This window comes from Anopheles coluzzii, chromosome 2, assembly GCF_943734685.1.
Source record: "Anopheles coluzzii chromosome 2, AcolN3, whole genome shotgun sequence".
NCBI classification, from domain to species: domain Eukaryota; kingdom Metazoa; phylum Arthropoda; class Insecta; order Diptera; family Culicidae; genus Anopheles; species Anopheles coluzzii.
The window spans coordinates 69,522,612-69,545,735 of record NC_064670.1 but is presented as its reverse complement, the minus strand read 5'-3'; the positions used below and the strand labels follow the sequence as shown (position 1 = coordinate 69,545,735).

The 23,124-nt window shown below is 37.6% G+C and overlaps 2 protein-coding genes across 6 annotated transcripts in view; one reads left to right on the top strand and one right to left on the bottom strand.

Annotated features, from left to right (window-relative positions):
* The window catches only part of LOC120953212 (O-acyltransferase like protein-like), a 60,360-nt gene extending 52,300 nt beyond the window's left edge, over positions 1-8,060 (bottom strand). The window contains exons 1-5 of one of the 5 annotated variants that reach the window (XM_040372970.2): positions 7,883-8,059; positions 7,658-7,819; positions 6,122-6,332; positions 5,784-6,061; positions 5,547-5,719 (exon numbers count right to left, since the gene is read on the bottom strand). In XM_040372970.2, the coding sequence (XP_040228904.1) occupies positions 5,547-5,719; positions 5,784-5,816 (206 nt within the window). In that variant the 5' untranslated portion in view covers positions 5,817-6,061; positions 6,122-6,332; positions 7,658-7,819; positions 7,883-8,059. Of the gene's footprint in view, positions 1-4,709; positions 5,720-5,783; positions 6,062-6,121; positions 6,333-7,657; positions 7,820-7,859 lie in introns of those variants that run through there. The other 4 variants (XM_049605562.1, XM_049605563.1, XM_040372969.2 and 1 more) reach the window with 4 other exon arrangements.
* Positions 8,061-9,771: 1,711 nt separating this feature from the next.
* LOC120953214 (regulator of hypoxia-inducible factor 1-like) overlaps positions 9,772-23,124 on the top strand; it is a 32,188-nt gene continuing 18,835 nt past the window's right edge. Inside the window, exons 1-2 of the mRNA XM_040372973.2 lie at positions 9,772-9,921; positions 10,023-10,165. Coding sequence (XP_040228907.1) covers positions 9,843-9,921; positions 10,023-10,165 — 222 coding nt within the window. The 5' untranslated portion in view covers positions 9,772-9,842. The remainder of the gene's footprint in view (positions 9,922-10,022; positions 10,166-23,124) is intronic.

Genomic DNA, 23,124 nt, shown 5'->3' with positions numbered 1-23,124 from the left:
ACCCTCGAGTCGCGGATGGCCCTCTCTAGCGCCAAGTTGAAAAGGAGACAGGCAAGCCCGTCCCCCTGGCGCAGACCCTTGGTGGTAGCAAAAGGTCCTGAGAGTTTTCCATCCACCCTCACCTGGCATGTGACGTTGGTCATAGTCATTCTAACTAGCCTTATCAGTTTGGCCGGGATTCCAAATGAGCTCATGGCGTCGTACAGTTTTACCCTGGCTATGCTATCGTATGCGGCTTTGAAGTCTATGAAGAGATGGTATGTGTCGTTTCTGTATTCAGCCATCTTCTCCAAGATCTGCCGCATGGTGAAGATCTGATCAGTGGTTGATTTTCCGTTTCGGAATCCTCTTTGATAGTTTCCTACTATCTCTTCGACGTGCGGGACAAGCCGATCCTGGAGGATCAGGGAGAATATTTTATGGGCGTATTCAACACCGTAATACCCCTGTAGTTGTTGCAGTCCAACCTGTCTCCCTTCTTGTATACGGGGTAGATGATGCCGAGATTCCAATCACAAGGCATCGATTCGCTATCCCACACCTCAGTAACAATTTGATGAATCTCGTTTTCTAGTCGTGCACCTCCATTCTTGACCAGTTCAGCTGCAATTCCGTCGGTTCCGCGTGCCTTGTTATTTTTCAGCCGACGGATAGCCTTTCGTGTTTCTTCTATGCTAGGTGGCAGTAGCATGACACTATCTGCTAGTGGCGCTTCTAGCTGTTCGTTTAACTGGTCGTTGAGTAATTCATCAAAGTACTGAGCCCACCGCGAGAGGACCTCTGGCTGGTTACTAACCAGATCTCCATCCTTGTTGCGACAGCAGGTTACCTTAGGTACAACGTTGTTTCGGTGACCTGCTATCGCTTGGTTAAACTTTCGTGTTGGTCCGTACGCCTCTCTGGTTTGCTCGAGTTCCCGCATGTTTTGCTCTTCCAAAGCATGCTTCTTGGAGCGGTGAACTCGTTTCTCTTCGCGTCTGAGCCGTGAATATTCCTCTGCGCATGCCCGCGTTCTATGCCGTTGTTGCATTGCTTGGTATGCAGTATTCTTACGTTCAGTCACTTGTCTGCATTCATCGTCGAACCAGCCAGATTTGGTGTTGCCACGACATGGTGGGAGTATATTTCTTGCACAGTTTATTATTTTTGTTTTTAGAGCGTTCCACCTCTCGCTCGTAGTTTCATATCTGTTTTCTGGTAGTAGAGACTCATCTAAAGCGGCTTTGAATTCCTGTTGGACAGTAGTGTCCCTTAGAGAGTCCGTGTTGAGCCGAGGCTGCGTGTTTTCTCCGCCCCCATTGACGCGGGGGCGGGCGATTCTACAACGTATCACTAAGCCAGCCAAGTAGTGATCGGAATCGATATTGGCTCCTCGATAAGTTCTGACGTTTAACAGGCTCGACTGTCGTCGGCGGCTTATTAACACGTGGTCGATCTGGTTGAAGGATTCGCCTTCCGGGTGCGCCCACGTCATTTTGTGGATGTCCCTCCGCGCAAATTTGGTACTTCCTACAACCAGATTGTTCGCTGCGGCGAACTGGACCAATCTACTACCATTATCGTTACTGTGCTCATGCAGACTGTGACAGCCAGTGTATTGGCAGTACATTGGCTCCCTACCGACTTTTGGGTTGAAGTCCCCCAGGATGATTTTGAGGTCATGCCTGGGGCACGCATCTATAGTTCTAGCGAGGCGGCCATAAAAAAGGTCCTTCTCCTCTTCCTCTTTATCTTCGGTAGGGGCGTGAACGTTTATGAGGCTTATATTAAAAAAAATTGCCTCGCATGCGCAGGGTGCATAGCCTATCGTTTATAGCCTTGAAATCTATGATTACGGATTTCAGCCGGGGACCTACGGCGAAACCCGTTCCGAGCACGTGGTGGCGGTCGTGGCAGCTGTAGTAAATGTCGTAGCATTGCTTACCACGCCTGTTGTGCACACCGTTCGCTAGCCACCGAATCTCTTGTAAAGCTACGAGGTCCATGCTCAGTGTGGCTAGGGCGTCATCAAGTTGTTTCAAGGCTCCGGCTTTGCTAAGAGTGCGTACGTTCCATGAGCCCATTTTTATCGTTGTCCGGGGGCATTGCGTTGGGTCGGTATCATTAAGTCCGTTACGTATCCTTCTGGTGCTTTCTGTAGTCATTTGTTACGTGAGACTGGGTGACTGGCCCTGCGCCCACAAAGGTGTACATTAGTAGAGCCTAATTTGAAATAAATTCCTGAATTATTTGATGCGCCTTAACAGATTTGTATTTGTAACAGAGTGAATGGTATTATTCAAACAAAACATGTTTGTAACAACTCACTCATTCAAGCTATTACATGACCAGCTATGATGAAATGCATCATGACCCATCAACCAAATGTGACCAATCTCTTTTCCTGGTTTTATTGGCCATCACAAAATGCACTTATTACTGAGTAATATTTGATTTTTTGGACATTAAACCGCATCTTTTGTTAGATTAACCTTCAAGAATGGCTGCTTACATGACAGTTTGTCACACAATTAGTGTCAAAAAATAGCCAAACTTTGATCAAATGAAGGAACGAGGCCTCCCACACATTTTGTAACCTTCAAAAATGGGTAGGATAGGTTATGCATAAGTTAAAGATACGATTTTCGCCATCATGCTCCAAACATTTCACTCCACCGCCTTTAGTGCCTCTCTGACCGCTTGAAGTGCAATTGAAACAACAGAAATGCATTAATTTAGAATGAAGTCACCAGCAGATTGATATTAATAAATTTAATTCACGTCTACGTAGATTTTGTCCAGCGTAAATAATTTAAAATATAGATGGACGAATACTTTTTGCACGCCCATCAAACGACTTTTTTAGTTTTTCATGTAGTTTGGTTGCTATTGCACTATTTAAATGCTTATTTTTTTAGCAAAACATGTGTATTGATGGTCCCTTTATCAAACCTCATCATTACTTTTATCGCCCCATACGTATTGCGCCCATAATTCGCTGTTTTCTGTAAATATTCAGCTAGACGAATACTTTTTGGACTGACTGTATAAACAGAGCAGCAATTGAAAAAAGGGACAGCTTGACGGTTATAGCGTACGGCACCGATTGGGCCACAAATTGTATTGTTGTATTGTTTATTGTATTAAGTGATTGGCCAAACAAGCGGCCTTATCACTGAATTAAAACTAAAACTTAAATAACTAACGCAGTGTACAATGACAAAACGGATCAACAAAATCTAGTAGGTAGGTGCCGGTCAAATGAAATGTAACGCTGATTAAATTTACGGGCCATCGCAGTCATTGGGTCGTTCTCGCTGTATGCACGTCTTGTAAGGTCAGTTCTTATTAGTCTGTAGTTACGGAACACTCTAGGAGGGACATTTATGTTGACTCTAGCCAGTAGTTCTGGCGAATCTATCTCACCGACAATAAGTTTGGACAAAAACGTACATTGGGCATTATCACGTCTCCTAGCAAGTGTGTCCAGACCAAACAACAAACAACGAGTATGATACGATGGACGAGGGGTTACATTACGCCACGGAGTGAAGTGTAGGACAATACGAGTAACTCTCTTTTGGATAGCTTCTATTCTATTGGACCAAACACTAGAGAATGGACACCAAACTGTAGAATTAAACTCGAGGATGGAACGAACATAGGACTTATACAGAGTTAACAGGCAGTGTGGGTCATTGAGTTCTCTCGAATGTCGACGAATAAATCCTAGCATTTTGTTAGCTTTGTCTAAAATATCACAGTAATGTTGTCGGAAATCTAGTTTGCGATCCAGGGTGACTCCTAAATCCCTGACCGTATTGCACCGCGGTAGTTGTGTCCCTGATATGCTATAGATATACCTTATCGGACTAGCTATTCTAAAGAAAGACATTGACGTACACTTATCAACAGAAATTAGCAGGTCGTTATTGATACACCAGTCAGAGAAAACATCAATCGATCTTTGCAGAGAAAGAGAGTCGGAAGTGTTACGTACGATACGAAACAGCCTAACATCATCCGCATAAAGCAGACAATCTGCTTCCGTAATGGCCAGTGTGATGTCGTTAATAAAAAGCGAGAACAGCAGTGGTCCCAAGTTGCTGCCCTGAGGGACGCCAGATGAACTCTCGAAAACGTTAGAGGAGACACCATCGATTTGTACGTAGTAGCTACGTTCAGAGATATAGGACCTGAACCAATTCACCAGCGGAGTAGAGAGACCGATCCGGGCGAGCTTAGCCAACAGCAAGCGATGGTTCACACGATCAAACGCAGCCTTAAGATCAGTGTATACTGCATCCATCTGAGCTCCGGAAGTAAAGGCTGCATGGCAGTTGGAGACGAATTCCACCAGGTTTGTGGTAACACTGCGTCGAGGAAAGAAACCATGCTGGTTTCTTAATAATAATAATTTTTCTCCTAATTTATTGCATTATTTATCGTGAAATTGGTGATATTTGATACAAGAAAGGTCTTATTATGTGTCAGTTCTTTCAGCAAATTGTACTAATTTGACACATCAAATATCAAATGCAAAATAAATTCCCTTTTGATCGAGTTTTAAAAACGATTTTAAAAGGTACAGAATTATAATGTTCACCACTTCAAGCAAAATTATACCAAAAATAACTATAATTTGACTTAAAACCTCGAAATTCGGCTTACGCTAATATTCGAGATACGCTATTACCTCCGGTCCGCATTAATAGCGTAATGAACCTGAACCTATGTTCGGCAGCTTTTTAAGTGAAAAATAACTTGTTCTTTGTGATTTTAAAATTCCGAACAAGTTGGAATAAATGAAAGAAGCATAAAATATTCAATATACATCACACTTTATTTGTTTTATTGTTCTGGTTCTCTTAATCACAAAACCTACCGAACTATTGGCTATTGCCAAAAAAATGTTGAGCTATGCACAATTTAGTTAATATTTTGGAAAATACGCAAGGAAATGGTGTGAAACTTCGTATATGAATAACAAATGAATATACTTTCACTACAAAATTGTGTTTTGTGACATTTTTTACCGCATTTGTGCAGACTTTCACGTTTTTAGTTACCCTGCCGAAAACTGGTACAGTTACCCCATACTAAAAGAACAAATTTAATGAATGTAAACAAAGTTTGAATCCTGATGACCTTACGTCAAGTGACGAATTGTCAAAATGCTGTACATTCCATCACCTGATCTCATTAATGCACCATGGTATGGATTCGGCTCCTGAGCCGTTAGTTCGGAGCCGTTGGTGCGCTCCGTAACGCCCACTAGCTTGGAACCATAACCTATTAGTTGAGGACCCCGGTAAGAGTAGAGTGGGGGAGGGTATAGGGAAATTTCCGACTGTACAAAAAAATGGCGACTGTACTGATCCGACCTAATACAGGTTTCGTTTGGAAGGGGATGGGGCATACAGGGTTGAGGAGTGAGGGTTTTTAATAGGGCTGGTACTCGATGCTCCACGGCCACAAGCTCCTCCGCGGCTGCTTAGTTTTCTTACCGTTAAATCCATCAATTGTTCAACATACGATTCATGGCACATAATAGTTATAATATTTACCTTATCAAACGCCTTAATATTTTCTTCAGGAAATACATGATTTTGAATTCAGGAAATCGTTCAAAGTGAGTGAGACAGCTTATCCCGAATACCATTCCTCCCAGAGTAAAGAAAAATTGTATCATATGAGTGTTTGCAGAATTAATTAGAGGAAACATTACATGGTTGGCTTGCTACAAAATAGGAAAACAAAACAACATAAGACGTCAGTGTGTCATATTCAAAAAAAATACTCACCGATTCTAAATCTTCCGTGTTCCACACAGGCATTCGTATTATTGGTAATTGCGAATGCACTATCAATATTGTTAGTGTGCCTAGCGCCCGAAGACCTTCCAGATAGCGCAGTGAGTTTGGTTTTGAGGCTACCCATAACCATTGCAAATTTCTTCGTAAAGAAAAGGATTTAATTATGATTGAATCAGTTGCAGAGTTGTTCAATTCCTTCCAGGTAGCAAATGATGTTGTCAAGATTAGTAACAACGAAATGAAAACGAAGAAACACTCGCCAAATGCTGGCCAAAAGAGAGAGAAATTGTAATAAATCAATCTATGAAAGTTATTATGAATCTTACTTCTATGCTGAGCAAAATGTGTTGTCGTCCAGCAAGAGTTAATTTTTGAATGACTGTTCAGGCCATACTGATTGTAGATTTTACTGGATATATAGATATCCAATAACTTATAAGTATCATTATTAAGGGTCACGTCATCATAATACTCGTTTAGACACAATCCTCGTTCCAGTTGATCATGCGGGAAATTTCTACGATTGGATTGCAATTGCTGAAAAGTAAGTAAAAAACAAAAGTATACATGTCATACTTTAATAGTTGATATGATCGATTGATTTTTTTAAAATGTTTTTTAATGCTACTATAAAAATAAAAATACTATTGTATATATTTGAATTCACGAGAACGACCCAATATTCACTTAAACTTAAGATTATTTGAATATTTCAAATTGTGTAAACTCAACGTTATGAGATATTCGCAAAGCATTGAATATATGTTATTTCAAGATTGATTTGTTCCTTTAACTTATAAAAAATGTTAAATATTAAATGTTAATCTTTGAAAAAGACACATAATATTTTCATATGATTTTCATGACATATGTCTAAATTCAGGATTGCTATTTAATACGATGATGACCTGTCATTTTTATCTTCTGAATAGCAATCCTCATTTTGTCTATAGTTCACAACGCATTACCGTTATTCATCACATTCTTCACACAAAAGATCGCTTACGCTGCAAGATGATAAATATCCCTAAAGTGAAAATTGATAGGTTAGGCACCTTCCATAGGCACCTTAGCGTTCCCTCCACATTGCGTCACCCAGCATGTTGAGTGCTTTTCAAACATTTGTCTCGTTTATGATCCCACATTCGACAAACAGTGACTGAATATGCTTTACGTTTCTTTTTAACCTATTGTTTGAATAAACCCATTCGTCCATGTTGGAGTAGGGCATATATTGTGATATAACGCAGGTATTGTCATAACAGACATTTACGAGGGTATGATATAAATAAGGAAAGATATAAGTCTCGTGACCGAATTGGTCGCTTTACCAAATAAAATCAACACAATTTCCAAAATATTATCTATCCTTTTCCCAAAAGAGTATTAGTACCATTACTACCACTCCCACTTCCAGCTTTTTCTTATGAAGGTTGTTGCGAGAACATTAACATTGCTGGTTTTTATCTCAGAAAAAGTATTCTAGATGAATTTGGCTTTAGTTAGATATATAAATCTATAAGACCGTTTTTATTCAGTAACTTTATTACAGTACAACATAAGACCGTGAATGGAAGATGATGCTTGAAGACAACTTGTACTAAAACTAGTATTATTATTATTTTAATTTTTGGTAAATTTACATACAGCTACATACGCACACACTAACAAGGAAACATGTTCTAAAACTTTTACCTAATTTAAAATTAAATTTTAAATTTGAGAAAGCGTTGGTAGATGTATAATGTAACATAAAATCATGTAAAATATATATATTTTTTAAATATAAATTATAAACTAATATTTTAAAAACATGTTATTAAAATTTAAAAGAATAAATAATTAAATATTTTGGTATTTACTAATATGCGTTTCCATAGATTGCTCGATGTATTTGGTTGAAGTGTAGTATCGCTAACACAGTATACAAAGTTTTTGAATTTTCGTCGACACGTGTAAAAGTCTTCATATTCGTATATTTGCGGTATTATCACACTATTAGCAGCTGTATTTAAGAAAAGAAGCTTTGTTTAAACACATTTAATGATAAATAAATAAAATTACACAATTGTCATCAAAACACGCACAATCAAGTTGATCGCATAATGCACAACCCAAGGCCAAAGAAAGCACTATTCCACCTTCGACGAGCAGATACATAATTTGAACGCGACCATACACCTCCAATCCAAAGCAATTGACTGAAGAGAAGAAATATTTTGAGCTATGTTGCAAGGCTCTCAGTCTGCGTCAGTCCTGAGACTAAGCACACATACAAATAAACAAATCTCGATGAGTTTGGCTGTCCCCACTCAACGATACGGTGTTACAATAGATCATGCATTGTTTGGAGGGGAAAAGAAAAACGCATTAGTGCTTAGAGTGATGAAAAAATACTCACTTCCATAAAATGCCCACACGTGTGAGATTTTTTAATTGTAATTCGGACTGCCAATGAATATAGCTGCAGCAAGCTCTAAAGTGCATTGGAGCGTGACTCAAGATTGATAAATTTTAAGTCGCACGTGGCGGACGTATAAGCCTTTGAATTGGTTTAATGCTCATTTTGAGCAAACTGTAGCAACGATTAACGATTAACTTGTTCACCTTATATACAAATTTAGTATGTTGGATATATCAACACGTGACAAACATTTTATCGTTTTATTTATATATATATATATATATATATATATATATATATATATATATATATATATATATATATATATATATATATATATATATATATATATATATATATATATATATATATATATATATATATATATATATATATATATATATATATATATAATATTTATTTGTATTTGTTTCCATGCTATTATGTTCATTATTATTTATTTATTATTGACACAAGTTTTTTTCATTTAATTTTTTAAATTTTTTTTCTCTCGCTTACTTGTTCATTTATTTTGTTTGTATTTTATTTGTTCAATTTGTTTTCCATACATATGTCGTGGATACAGGAGCAAAGACATCTTATTGAACTATTTTTATCTTTTAATTCGAGCTAAGCTAGGCTAACCCCATATTTAAATTTAAAAAGGTTAAGCGTTTGTAATTTTTTCTTGTAGTTTTTATAATTCATGGACAAAACTGAGATACCAATACGGAACCGCTGGTTTGCCATACATAATCTTGTTAAACATATTGAAAACGTGTGAAAATTTACACTGTGATGATTATGAGCAGTACAAGTGTCGATGGAAGTTCAATATTATAATTGCCTGCTGGTTCGTGTCAATATATAGGGAGGGCAAAAATTGTTTGTGATACGGTCGAAAATTAACTACAGTACTGTATATCGAAGGGTTGTTCGGTATATATTTTAACAGTTGCAAAAGATAATGATGTTACACTTGAATATAATTCAAATTTTCATTATTCATTATTTTCAAAGGTTCAGTTTTTCATTATTAAAGAAATATACAAACGGAACGAATGTATTAATGAATGGATGTAAAATCATCAAAGCAATTATGAAATAATAATTGCTATGCAAAGCTTTTTCCAGGAACATAAATAAATATTGATTTGTGAATATGTAAATTTATATATATATATATATATATATATATATATATATATATATATATATATATATATATATATATATATATATATATATATATATATATATATATATATATATATATATATATATATATATATATATATATATATATATATATATATATATATATATATATATATATATATATATATATATATATATATATAAATGATAGGCATATTAAATCTTCGCAAAGTATCACTTTATTATTTTATTATGAACAAAATGTAGCAAACATTTTTCTTACCTACTCATATTTGGTGAGTCCAACGAAAACAATGTAGCATATCATTGCAATAGCATACCAACGGATGTTTCGAATACCTTGTTCAATGTCAACCATATGGTTGAGAGCTCTGACTCGTTGTGTTTGAAGACAAACATCAGTACAACCGCGACTACGCTTGCAATCACACGTGCCAGTCTGCAAAGCGCTTTACGTTTCAAAAATGTTTACATTAAAATATAGATCCATCACATCAATATTACTAGTACTGTTTGTGATCAAGGCGTACTGTAGTGTATCGTGTAAGTTATGATGGCGAAGTGTTCTCTGTTATTGGTATAATGTTGAAAAAGTCAAATGAAATAATTATTCATTTTTCTTCTCTCATGCTCTTCCGGAACAGTTGCGAATCAGATTGAATTGATGCAAATCTACCGATACGATGACTATGAAGAATGTCGTCGAACGTATAGTGATTTTGTGTACTGTAATGCGATATCTCAGATTGTTCCTGCTTTTGATTCCAAAATATGGACCAGTATTCAGGTATTCATTATATGTGGAACTATAGTAAAATCAACTAACTTAAAGGCACAAGGCCATGGGAGTGACAAAATGCTGACAAATTTTTCAAAACGTGAGCTTTTGTCACTTTTTTAGCTTTTGTCAAAAGTTCGTAACCTGGAGCAGCCAGGAAATAAAGTTGACAAAAGCTGACAAAAAGTGAAAAAATTTGACGTTTGCGAAAAAGCGTAAAGAAACAGCTATTTGGCGCAGTTGTAACCCTTTGCTATGGTAGTAAATATTGCTAAAATGTATGTTTCTATTTGATTTATTTACCTATTTTGTAGGGTAACTGTACCAGTTTTCGGCAGTGTACCTTTTTTTCAGCAGGATAACTAAAAACGTGTCGAAAATACTCTCCACACATATTTTTTAAATAGAGATCTACTCATTTGTCATTCATATACGAAGTATCACACTATTTCCTTGCATATTTTTCAAAATATCAAACAAAATGTGCAGAGTTCACAATTTTTCGGCAGATTTGCTGTCAGCCAATAGTTCGACAGGTTTCGTTATTAAGAGAACTAAAACAGTAAACTAATGAAAGTGTGGTTTTTAGGAAAGATTCTATGCTTGTAAAATTTATTCTAGCCCGTTTAGAATTTTAAATTCACAAAAAACAAGTAATTATTCACTTCAAATACTGCCGAAAATAGGTACACGATGAATGTTGCTTTTTGACAGATCAATGCTGTGGGATCCTGCCGAAACGTGGAACAATAACACAATTTTGTTTTTGCTGAATAATCATTTGAAACCTGATCAGAACTCTATAATGCGTATGTCGACACATAAAACGACATTTCTTGTATCAAATATTATCAATTTCACTGTAAATAATCCAATAACTTGAGAGAAAAATAATAATTTGTGAGCCAGTCGGAGCAGTACTCTATAGCCTGTAAACCTGTAAAAATTGCCTGCAAAATGCCCAAAATGGGCAACATAAAATTAATAATTTAAGTACTTTTTAACACTAATCTTAGGGAAGTGTGAGTGTAGAACTGTTTTAAACATTTTTGTGTACCTATTGGCATTAATTAAAATATTTACCAACCCCTATTCGCGTTGCCAAAAATAGGAGCACAGCCTGCCGAAAATAGGACCAAACTGCCAAAAATGGGAACAAAAACAGTTTTGCATTTTCTCGAATATATCTAAAAATACATTGCAATCGGCAAATAAAAAATAGCACAACATGAAAAATAAGAAAAGATAGCATTTCATGAAAAATAATAAAAGATATCCATATAGACATATACATATGAAACATTTGTGAAAGCTAGCATTTTTCCTTAAATATTGAACATTTTTAAAACATACGGTGGAGCGCCGAATATTCGGGCTCTTCGGGACTCGACTTCGCACTGATACTCGAATCGAATCTCGGATTCTCGATACTTGAATATCACTGAGTCAAAGAATTTATTTTATCACAAATAATTGATTTGTTTTTGAAAATTATGTTATGTTTTGGTAAAACATAGACAGTTTTTATTAACTTCATGTTTTCCGATGAGATTAATTGAAATGTGCCTGGAATTATAGCGTTTTTTGTTATGAAAATCTGCTCTGAAAACATTTTTTTTCATATATCCTCTTCAGCACGCAATGTCATCTTTGTATTGAACTGTCATTTTTCAACAGCACGGATAATTGAAAAACCGGTTAAAAGGAACCCGGCCTAAGAGAACATCGATGGTGAAGTGGGTGGTGGGAGGAAAAAAGTATCAGACTAGGATTACTTTCCTCAACTATGTATGTAACAGCAGCAAATATTTAGATTCTGTTAAAAAATCGTTGTTGAACTTTTTGTGTCGCTTTTGTTTGATCGGATCAGTTTTGAACCGTTGTTCACAAAATTGATAAGGTTCTCATGGCAATTTCAAAATAATTTTTGAAAAACTTTTTACATACTTTAGTTTGCATTTTCAAAACAATCATTACAGGCGAAAAAATTTTTTTTTTGTGATTTATAAAAACACTTTTTAAAAATCGTTCAAAATTATATTCTTTAAAATCTTTGTAGAATATGTTATATTTTTGCACGATTTTTAAATGCGTTAGTTAGCACATAAAACCTGTTTTTCTAAGTGTCTTTATAGTTATGGTACGACCATAAATTTGTTTTTTCGTCATAAGTCGTGTAAAAATGTGTTGAAAAAAATTAAAAAATATACAAAGATGTAAAATAGTATTCTGCACAACACATAAATTCACTGTTTTTATCTATCTCTTATGGATTTTCCGCAAATCGCGAAAAACGACTGTCCATATAGTTGTGGTAGGCGCTGTATACTGGGGCGGATTAAGCACTAAGCTGGGGGATCCCAGCCCCCGCTCACAAGTAAAATTGCAACTCAATCCTTCTCTGGTTGAGAATATTTGATTCAATCCACTGTTCGAACAGACCTACATTCGTATGTAGGTTAGGCCTTCATCTCGTCTTAATCCGCCACTGCACCTAAACTGTACATTTTGATTGAATTCAAACAAATATAAGTAGTTCTCAAGATTAAAAAGTAAAATGCTTGACGTTTGATAAAAAAACACTTAATTTAGTCCACTTTTAGTCTAAAGAGAGTTCGGTTTGAGCCGGTCCCATTGTAAAGTTGTCAACTCGTACGACTTAACAACATGTTCGCCTTTGGTTCAACCCTCACATGGACCGCCCCCCTGTAGCAAGGGCATAACCCCCAGCGTGGTACTGAATGGAATCTTCAAAGCCTAAGCCGGCATATCCCCGAAAGACGTTTATGCCAAATAGTGCTTAAGAAGAAGAGTACTTCGTTCATTTTTCATTGCATAGTCCCAAGCCACCTTTTTCATCGTGCAATCAATTTGACAGCGTTATATTTGCCATTGATGTGCGGAAGTATGTGCATGTTTACAACTTATTTTAAGGAATTTCGGCTTTATTCAAGGATGAACTTCTAATGTAACGTCGTTTCGTCTAGTTCTAAACATTGTTCTATACAAAAAAAAACCATTTTTTTATTATAGCACAACAATAAAAGATGAATACCCGTCAAACATTGCGAGGGTTGCAAGTGGTATCATCTGCTCGAAATCTTAAGATATTTTAAAAATATTTTAAAATATTTATTTTGTATTCATTAATTATTGTTTTGCAGTGTTATTTGTCGAAGGGATCACTATTTCAATTTTTGTGAATTTTTTCAAAATCAAATTAGGTGTTTAGTAAGCTATAATTTGCAATGTTATACCTGCTCTCGGGGTGCTATAATTATAACTGCTAAAACTAGTGGCAAAAAACTGCCTAGGCTCGCAAGCTCTTTAATGCGAGGGCTCTGGGACGGTGAACTTGTATGGCGTGCGAGCCCTCGCGCACCCTCGCAAATCGTTGTCAATTGCATGGCGGGTATTGTGGTTTTATCCATCTCAAACATATGAAATAATATCAAATTACCCTAATTTACATAAACTCTTCAACGTTTGTGAATACTCTTACTATTGTGCATACTTCATAACTTTTCGATGGAAATTGTATTAATATGGCTAGAAAAAAGATTAACTGGAGGGCTTTTCATATTGAATATAAAAAATAATATGCTTCATTAGTGGTTAACACTTTGACCACCAGCCTTACGTCACAGTTTTTGAATGAGCACGTAGCGCATGGCAACCCGCCATGCAATTGACAGCGATTTGCGAGGGCGCGCGAGGGCTCGCACGCCATACAAGTTCACCGCCCCAGAGCCCTCTCATTAAAGAGCTTGCGAGCCTTGGTAGTTTTTTCACCCCTAGTTTTAGCAGTTATAATTATAGCACCCCGAGAGCAGGTATAACATTGCAAATTATAGCTTACTAAACACCTAATTTAATTTTGAAAAAATCCACCAAAATTTAAATAGCGATCTTTTCGACAAATAACACTGCAAAACAATAATTAATGAATACAAAATAAATATTTAAAAATATTTTTAAAATATCTTAAGATTTCGAGCAGATGATACCACTTGCAACCCTCGCAATGTTTGACGGGATGTTAAGCAGTTTACTGAATATCCTTTGTTTCCTTTGAATATACCACAAAATACCATTTTTCATTCATTATTGTATGCCTCCACCATTTTTCTATGGATTAAAATTGCCACATATAATGACAACAACTTAAAAACATGAAAACGGTGAAAAATAAAAGTAGATGTTTAACGATAGCCTATTTTGACACGCGGGGTAAAATGGGCATAGTCCTGGGCAAGGTGGATTTAAAATATCGGGTGGTGGATTAGGGCCTTTGGGGGGTCGCCATAGTTGAGGGACTTTACGTCATTTTAGAACCGTTGACCATTGGTTTCCGCACACAAAGCTTAGCAAATATAACAGATTTCTTTGTTATTATGTGCATTTTAGTGTGTTTATTGATTTTATCGAAAAAACGTAATATATTAACAAAAGATTTGATGATTTGTTTATGCACGAAATTTAAAATCATGTGAGTAAGAGTTTTAATCTCACATAAATTGTCCATGCGGCTTGTAGATAATGAGGAATTAATGTGAAAATTGAAAAAAATAATGCTTTCTTAATTTTTATCATCAAAAATGTCGAAAACACAATGAAGTATTGAATAAATTCACAGAAAGACACAAAATAACACACTTTAATCCATGTTCTAATGTTAAATAAGAACTCGCAAAGTCCAAAATATATTTTTAAAGAATGTTTAATCGATAAAATGTGGTAGATAAATTAAAAGAGCCAATTAAATAAATGTAAACAAAGTTTGAATCCCGGGGACCTTACGTCAAGTGACGAATTGTCAAAATGCACTAGAGTCCACCACCTGATATTTTTCAATCCACCTTGGTCCTGGGGCAAAATGGGCATATGAAAACAAACTGTGAAACGTCAAAACACTGGGGCAATATGGGCCATAACAACTGCGCTTAGATAATGGTCTATGCTTTTGGGCACGTTATGTGTAATGTATAACATTTTTTACACGTTTGAATCTACAAAATCGAATCTTTTGAAGCTGTGCCTGTTATCATTATTGAGGCGACAAACACAACACCATAGCCTCATCAAGCGCCAGATGTCAAAAGCATCTGCCCATTTTGCCCCAAGCGTAACTGCCCATTTTGACCCACGTGAAACATTTTTGTATTTTTTGTCATACTAGTTAATTTGGCCCGGTTGCAGGTTTCGCAACAGAACTTAAGACGTGTATACTGACTGCAGGGCATATTTAAATGTTTTCATGCAAATATGTAGATAAGCATTCCTGCTCTCTTTTGATGTCTTTTTACTGATACTTTTTACAGGGTTTTCGAGGATTATATAGACATGTTCAGCGAGTTGTAGATTCGTTCAGGCATATAATAGACTCTTTCAGCGAAATATAGAATTGTTCGGAAGTAGGCGTAGACATGTTCGGTTATACTGTAGAGCTGTCATTTGTTTTGTTTACACACTGTGCCGCAGGCTCAATTTTTCATTCTTAAAAGTCCTAAAAGTAGCTAATAATCATTCTCTCATTCTCAGTGTTGCTATCTTGGTACAGGTTTCCATCGAATTCTTATCCCGGTTTATAGCCCTTCCATAGTTTTGTCTTATTTACTTATTTAAATGTTTTATTTACAAATGTTTGTGTTTCCATTACATTAGGAATCGTGGCCCACTTTCTTTTTCAATATGTTTTACTATCGGCTGGACTTGTGGGACAGTCGTCAACTCGTACGACTTAACAACATGCCCATCGTGGGTTCAAGTTCCAATATGACTGACTATTATCCTGCTATAGGTTATCAAAAAGTCACTAAAAACCTAGCTCCGATGTGGCGCAGGCAGGCCTTGGCCGACAACGGTTGTTGTGGTAAAGAAGAAGATGTTTGACTATTCCGCTATCATTGACCATTTTTACAACCATATAGGACATACGAAAATTTAATTTAGGCATGCTGAACTTATGGAATAGCTTCTATTAAATGTCATGACATGTTCATATGACATATGGGTCTTCCATCCACAGGGCTCACTGTCACGGCTTATTATTGACCACTACCCTATCTTCTGCAAGACTATTTGTGTACCAAGCAGCCATGGATATCCAGGAGTGCTAAATGCAAATAAAATCAATTAAACTAACTTCATTTAACTTTGTTGCTTCATAATGTGCTCATATAAAAAAACCCATGGCCCAGGAATGTCCTTATTCCATGTATATTATTATTGTATATTACTCCGTGGGAAATATAAACCCGTTATATGCATGTTTTACAGTTGTTCACTTAGTCCTAGTTATGCAGCTCCGATGGTTTTACTATTTTGCATGGTACCACGCATTTTTGGGTTAATGTACAATGGAAAATTGTAATTGTTAAACGTTCATAGCGTACGATTTGGCAATCCTTTCAAGCAAGCATTTGACTGCATTTGGATGATGGTACAGGAAGCAAGTACAGGCGGTCCCCGAGATACACGGTACCTCTTATACGCGGATTCGGAGATACGCGGTTTTCTAAATTTGACAATTCTTTGAGCAAATTGTACTGATTTGACACATCAATTTCAAATTGCCAAATAATTTCCGTTTTGATCGAATGTTAAAAACTATTTCAAAAGGTTTAAAACAGTTATATTCAGTCAGAATCATATCAAATAATTCATAAAGTGACTAAAACCGCCCCCTACTTGCAAAATTACACGAAAATTTGTGATATTTTAGCAGGAAATCACGAGATTCGACTTACGCGGAAATTCGAGATACGCGGTATTTTGCGGCCGTTTTCGGTCCCCATTAACCGTGTATCTCGGGGACCGCCTGTACATGATAGTTCGAAGCAAGTCTTTTTATTTAAACGTTTTGAACTACACAAAAAACACTACTACGCATGATAAAACGGATGGAGCGAGGTAGAATCTCCACCACAGAATTATTTAGAATCACTGGGAATAATTTGATAATTATTGATACACTTTCAACACCTGTGTAGAAGAAAACAATGATGTCTTTTGATTTGAATGCCTCAATGATTCAATCACTCTACTATTGCTTGTTGCCTCGGAGAATGGAAACACCGCAAAGAAATAAAAATCATCCAAGCACCCATAGTTGGTTAGCAAAACCGTTCTATAGTGAGTAACTTTTTCGTACAGGAAGATCCTATAGTGAGCAATCGTTTCACCTATGAGCGTAACGTGAGCGTAACGTGAGCGTCGCCTCTTACTTCGTTTTGTATAGGGAGATTAGTAAAAATACGCATTCAATTGCCTTGCTTTCTTGGGAAAAATTGTATAGAAATATCACATCTTTAAAAAACAAACATGTAAAACTTCAACGCATCCCTGTGATACTGGTTTAAGCTTATTTTCGAAGTGGCAAAAATTACATCAATATGTTACTAAACCCTATTTTGCATTTTTCTTGGTTATTTTTTATGTAATGGTTATGAAACTTACATGGTGTTCATAGAACACTGTAATGAATATATTTTGAGCATTGGAAAGTATCTTTGTAGTGAAATAATGCTTACATGCCCATTATGTCCCGCTTTTCCCTACAAACAGCTTTGAAGCACTGTCACCAAATTTTATTTATTTATTTACTTAAATTCACATTATTACGACTTTGGCCGTATTTTCAACACATTTAGTATCGACCGAATATACCGCTGGTACATTGCGTATATAGTATAGTGTGTGTAATATAGTTGCGTATGTACATTGCGGTTGTGTATTGTAATTGGTGTTTATTGGATTTCTTTTATTTCGTGTCGCTGCTGATGAGGCCATTTAATGCCCGTGCCAATCGAGTGTGTAGAATAGGTAGAATAATAATGTAGAATGGGACAATTGTGCGAGACCTATGCCGCACACTCAGTTCATTATAGTGTGCGGTTGATCACCGCACGCGAAAAAGTGAACGGGTAGGTCTTCTGCACGCATACAGATCTAAGTGAAATGTGCTCCGAACAAGATGCAAGTTAACTGTCGGTGTCATAGACTGAACGAAAAAAAAAACATTCGTTTTGGGTCGGCAGAATTTGTCACACACAACGACACAAGAAGATCGATCGCACTTTGAGCGAGAAAGATTGCACATATTGTGGTCAGATTGATCAATCGCACACAGCCACACAAAAAGAACTCCTGCCGCACACTGACCCCATACGAAGTGAGAAAGAACACCCATAGCCAATGGGTCATTCGCACACAGCCGCACGCGTGTTCAGTTGGGTCAGTCGCACACTACCGCACAAAAAGAACTATTGTCGCACACTGCCGCACCCGCGTTCTGTTAGTTCAGTCGCTCACTGCTGCACGCGTATTCAATAGGGTCAGTCACACACTACCGCACAAAAAAGAGCTCTTGTCGCACACTGCCGCACGCGCGTTCAGTTAGTTCAGTCGCAAAAAAAGAATTCTGGCCGCACACTGTCGCACGCGCGTTCAGTTAGTGCAGTCGCACAAAAAGAACTCTTGCCGCACACTGCCGCATGCGCGTTCAGTCGCACAAAAAGAACTCGTTAAGCACACAGCAACATAAAAGAGAAAGCTTGTAGATTTTACTCGTTTAGATCAGCTTTCGTTACAAATAAACTTAAGTATATACAGTCTGTTTTCGAGCTAGGTATTCTAAGTTAGTGTGTGCAATTAGTATAATTGGCTCAAAGGATTCTCAAATGCAAGATAAATTACTGTTTTGCCAAACATTTGAGAGCCTCTTCAAACCCAGAAATTTTCAAATTTTCTGCATTAATTGTGATACATAAATGGTTTAATGTAAAAACCTAGTTACCTAGTTATGCATAAACCGCGTATTTCTTACTGACTGTATTTATAATTAAAAAAGCAGCCTTAAAAGCAGTAACTTTCTGTTCTTGCATTAATATCTCTAAAAATTAAACATGATATTTCAAAAAATGGTACTTAGCTCCAATTGACCGACTGACCTACCGCACGCGTTCAGTTCATCATACTGAACGAACTACATCGCACGCGTTCACTAAAAAAAACAAATTGCCCAAGCCTAGTGTAGAAGCCTATTTCAAACAAGCGTAGGAGAACGTCTAACACTAATCTAATATTTTTTAATTTTAACATGTTTGATGCTTCGACGACCTTCCAAGCGTCATGTACCACGGTATATAGTGGCAATAAATTTTTTTTATGTGCCGAAATGTGTCTCGGGTTTTCGGGTCACGACACACACACGGACACACTCACAGCGCGGGGAATGTGACCGTCCACTCTATCATGCCGCGATCCCCCACCCCGCCCGGTGTTTTGGATGAGGATGCGCTACAAGTTAAGCCAGCAATAAGGTAACAGTAATCTATGATTATTATTATTTATTTCTTAATCTTCAACGGGCCGTATGGCCTAATGAAGATGTAACAGTTCATAAAAAAAAAAATACATAACAAAAACACAATTTGCATCGCAATTCACTGCGGCCACGGCAAAAGCCGGAGACGTTCCTTGAACCACTGAGTTGAGATGACGAAGTCGAAGCAATCCGAGACAGTATTGAAGACAGCCGACATGCGGAACATAGGGTCAGACCGACCAGCGCTGGAACGGGGTTGAGCGAGCCGTAGAGTTTCTCTAGACCTAAGTGTTCGGGATGGTGCATAGATACCGACTCGATGCAACAAAGGCGATGAGTCGATAGAGCCATTTAGCAATCCAGCGATGAAAGAGCACTGTGCATTGCGTCTTCTAACCGAAAGAGGTTCAAGGCCTAGAAGACGGCACCGCGCAGCATACGGAGGAAGATTATTGCGATCCTGCCAGGGAAGTAGGCGTAGGGCATTTCGCGTGAGTTTACGTTGAATCGCCTCAAGTCGAGCAATTGAAGAAGCGGTAATTGGGCTCCAGACTACGCACGAATATTCCAGAACCGAACGAACGATACAGTTGTAGACAGCTTTGATGCACATGGGGTTGGGGAACACATTAGTTGTCCGGATAACCACGCCAAGTAATTGATTTCCTCTGGCTACAACGTCATCGATATGCTGTTTAAAGTTCAAACTAAAGTCAAGCAGAACGCCCAGGTCTTTGGCTTGATTTTGTCGAATAACTGCAGTGCCGTCCATGAAGTAGGTACTACTGACTGGGCTCCTGCATCGACTAAAAGACACACAGTAGCATTTCTCGATGCAGATAGTCAGTCCATTACGCTTGCGTGTGCGTGGGTTCGGGGGTGCGTGCTCGCGTGCGCGCCTGCATGCTTGCGTGCGAGCGAGGATGTGTGTGTGTGTGCGGGAACCCAAAAACTGTATAATTCTGATGCGTGCATTTTCACCCACTGCGTCTACAAATTCCATGCATTTTCATAAAACGCACTGCACACCGCTTGATCGATTACCGCTACCTACGAGACAATACAACCATTGAATTGGCACCACCATCTTTGCGACTGGTTCTGCAGTTGGGGGTGTTAAAAAGACACACGATCGAAGCAAATGTGCATGTGATATGTAGAACATTTCTTTCCAATTCAGTTAGCCTAGTAGAAACAAAACTTGAATTGAATGCATACAAAGGAGGATTCTGGTTTTGTTTATTACGGTGCACGTATGGTGCTACCCCTGTCCGTTCAGAATCTGGGGGCTTTTTGGCATGGTGTCGTTATCATGACGTCGAGCGACCGGAACTGCCTTGGAATGGGTTCGGCTCGGTAGGTTCATGTCCTTTGGTCGAGTGCATTCCGTGCATTTGTCGCTCCACAGTGGTAAACCCGGCAGCAATAAAGTCAAGACAAAATCTTCCCCGGGTGTGGACTGCTATGCTAAGTTATTTTTTTCTTATTATAATAACTTTTGTTACTATTTTTATTATTATCATCATTATTATTTTAATTATTAATACTATTTCATTTCATTTAATTTCATTTATTAATTTCAATATGTCTGCCTCTGGGGTTGAACATATAATTGCTTAAAACCTAGTTGGCCCTATTGGAACTAAACTAACTGTAACTTAACTAAACTAAGGGGAAATAGAAAAGGATGTAACAGAATGGAAATCCATAGTGAAAGGAAAATAAGCAGCGGATAACAAGAAAATATTTAAAACAAAAAAGAAATTAAGAATAAAAGAGACATAATTAGAAAGAATAACAAAGAGCCGGAACATAAAATTAGAAATTAAAATCGCGGTAATGTTTATTTATTTTATTTATTTTTTTTATTTATTTATTTTTTCTACAAATGTCCGCCTCGAGGGCTTAACAATGTTTCTTAATTACTAAGGAAAGGATAAGGATGAGGAAGAGTGAAGACGAGAACGGAAGAGGGATAAAGGAGTGTTAAAATCGAACAAATGATAGTATGAATTAAATGCAATCTGAGCTTTAAGGAATGGGTCATTTTGCCCATATCGAGTTAGCCGGGTGGGAATATAGAGAGGTGGCCTATTGCGAAGATGGCGGGAAGGGGCATAAAAGGAAATGGCAGATAAGAGATAAGGAACATCAAGCTCATTAAGGATGACGCTGGCAATGAAACAAGCTTGCAAGTGCGAGTGGCGAGTTTTTATCGAGTCCAGACCCAAGAGTCGACAACGATGTGGATAAGACGGGATTACTGCATTATCATGACCCGAAAGAAAACGCCTCGTGGCAAGTCGTGTAAATTTGCGTTGAACACCTTCCAATCTAGCAATATCCTGCACATTATTGGGGGACCAAACCACACAAGCGTAATCGAGAATGGGGCGTACCCAGCAACAATAGAGAGACTTGAGACACAAGGGATCACGGATAAAATGAGACAGACGGGTAATAAGGCCCAAAGTACGGTAAGCTTTGCTTGTGACAAAGTCGATATGGTCTTTGAACGTAAGCTTTTCATCCAACCAGACACCAAGATCTTTGACGGAAGTTACACGATTGATAGGAATATCTCTCAACGTGTAGTTCCAAAGTACCTTACGGGTGGACCGACCAAACGAGATGGTGTTGCATTTTAGTGGACAAAGACGCAAGCCATTATGTTCACACCAAACAGAGAAAGAGGATAGTACATTTTGGAGTTCACAACAATCCTCAGAAGAAGAGACAGGAAAGAAAATTTTTAGGTCATCCGCATACATAAGAAGACCATCGGGGGGAAGCACATTTACACAGTCATTTACAAACAAGACAAACAAAAGGGGGCTTAAAACGCTCCCTTGCGGTACACCAGACAGGCCCACAAAGCGGTTTGATAGACAATTTACGACACGGACTCGGTAAGATCTTCCAACTAGATAGGACTTCAACCAGGCGACCATAGATTCATTAAATCCCAGTTTAGCAAATTTGGCCAATAACAAATTGATAGGAACGCTATCAAATGCTGCCTTGAAATCAGTATAAATCGTGTCCACTTGACGACCAGAAGCCATGTTGTTGAAAATGAACGAAACTAGGGACATGAAATTAGAAGAGATCGATCGTTTGGGCATGAAGCCATGCTGGTGAGGTGAAATATAATGCACTACACGCTTAAGGAATGAGAAGTGAATAACATATTCGAAAATCTTGGCCGAAGCACAAAGTAATGACACCCCGCGATAATTTTTGGCATTAGTTCTTTCGCCTTTCTTGTGTACAGGCACTAGCCATGCACATTTCCATAACATTGGAAAGGAACCGGAATTTAACGACTTTCTAAATAAACGATACAGTAATGGGACAAAGATCAATACGCATTTTTTAATCACAGATGAAGGAATACCATCGGGACCTGGAGAGAAAGAGAGCTTTAGCTTAGATATAGCCATAGCAACAACATCCTCATCTATTGCGACATCAAAAGAAGGAATGATATTTGATGGTGTATGGGTGAGGCCATCCGACAAAGACAAGGGACAAGTAGTTGGGTCAACGAATACGCTTGCGAAGTGTTTGGCAAATAAATTACATTGCTCATCGGGAGTACTGGCAGACTCGCCGTCCAAGGAAAGTAGGGAAGGAATAG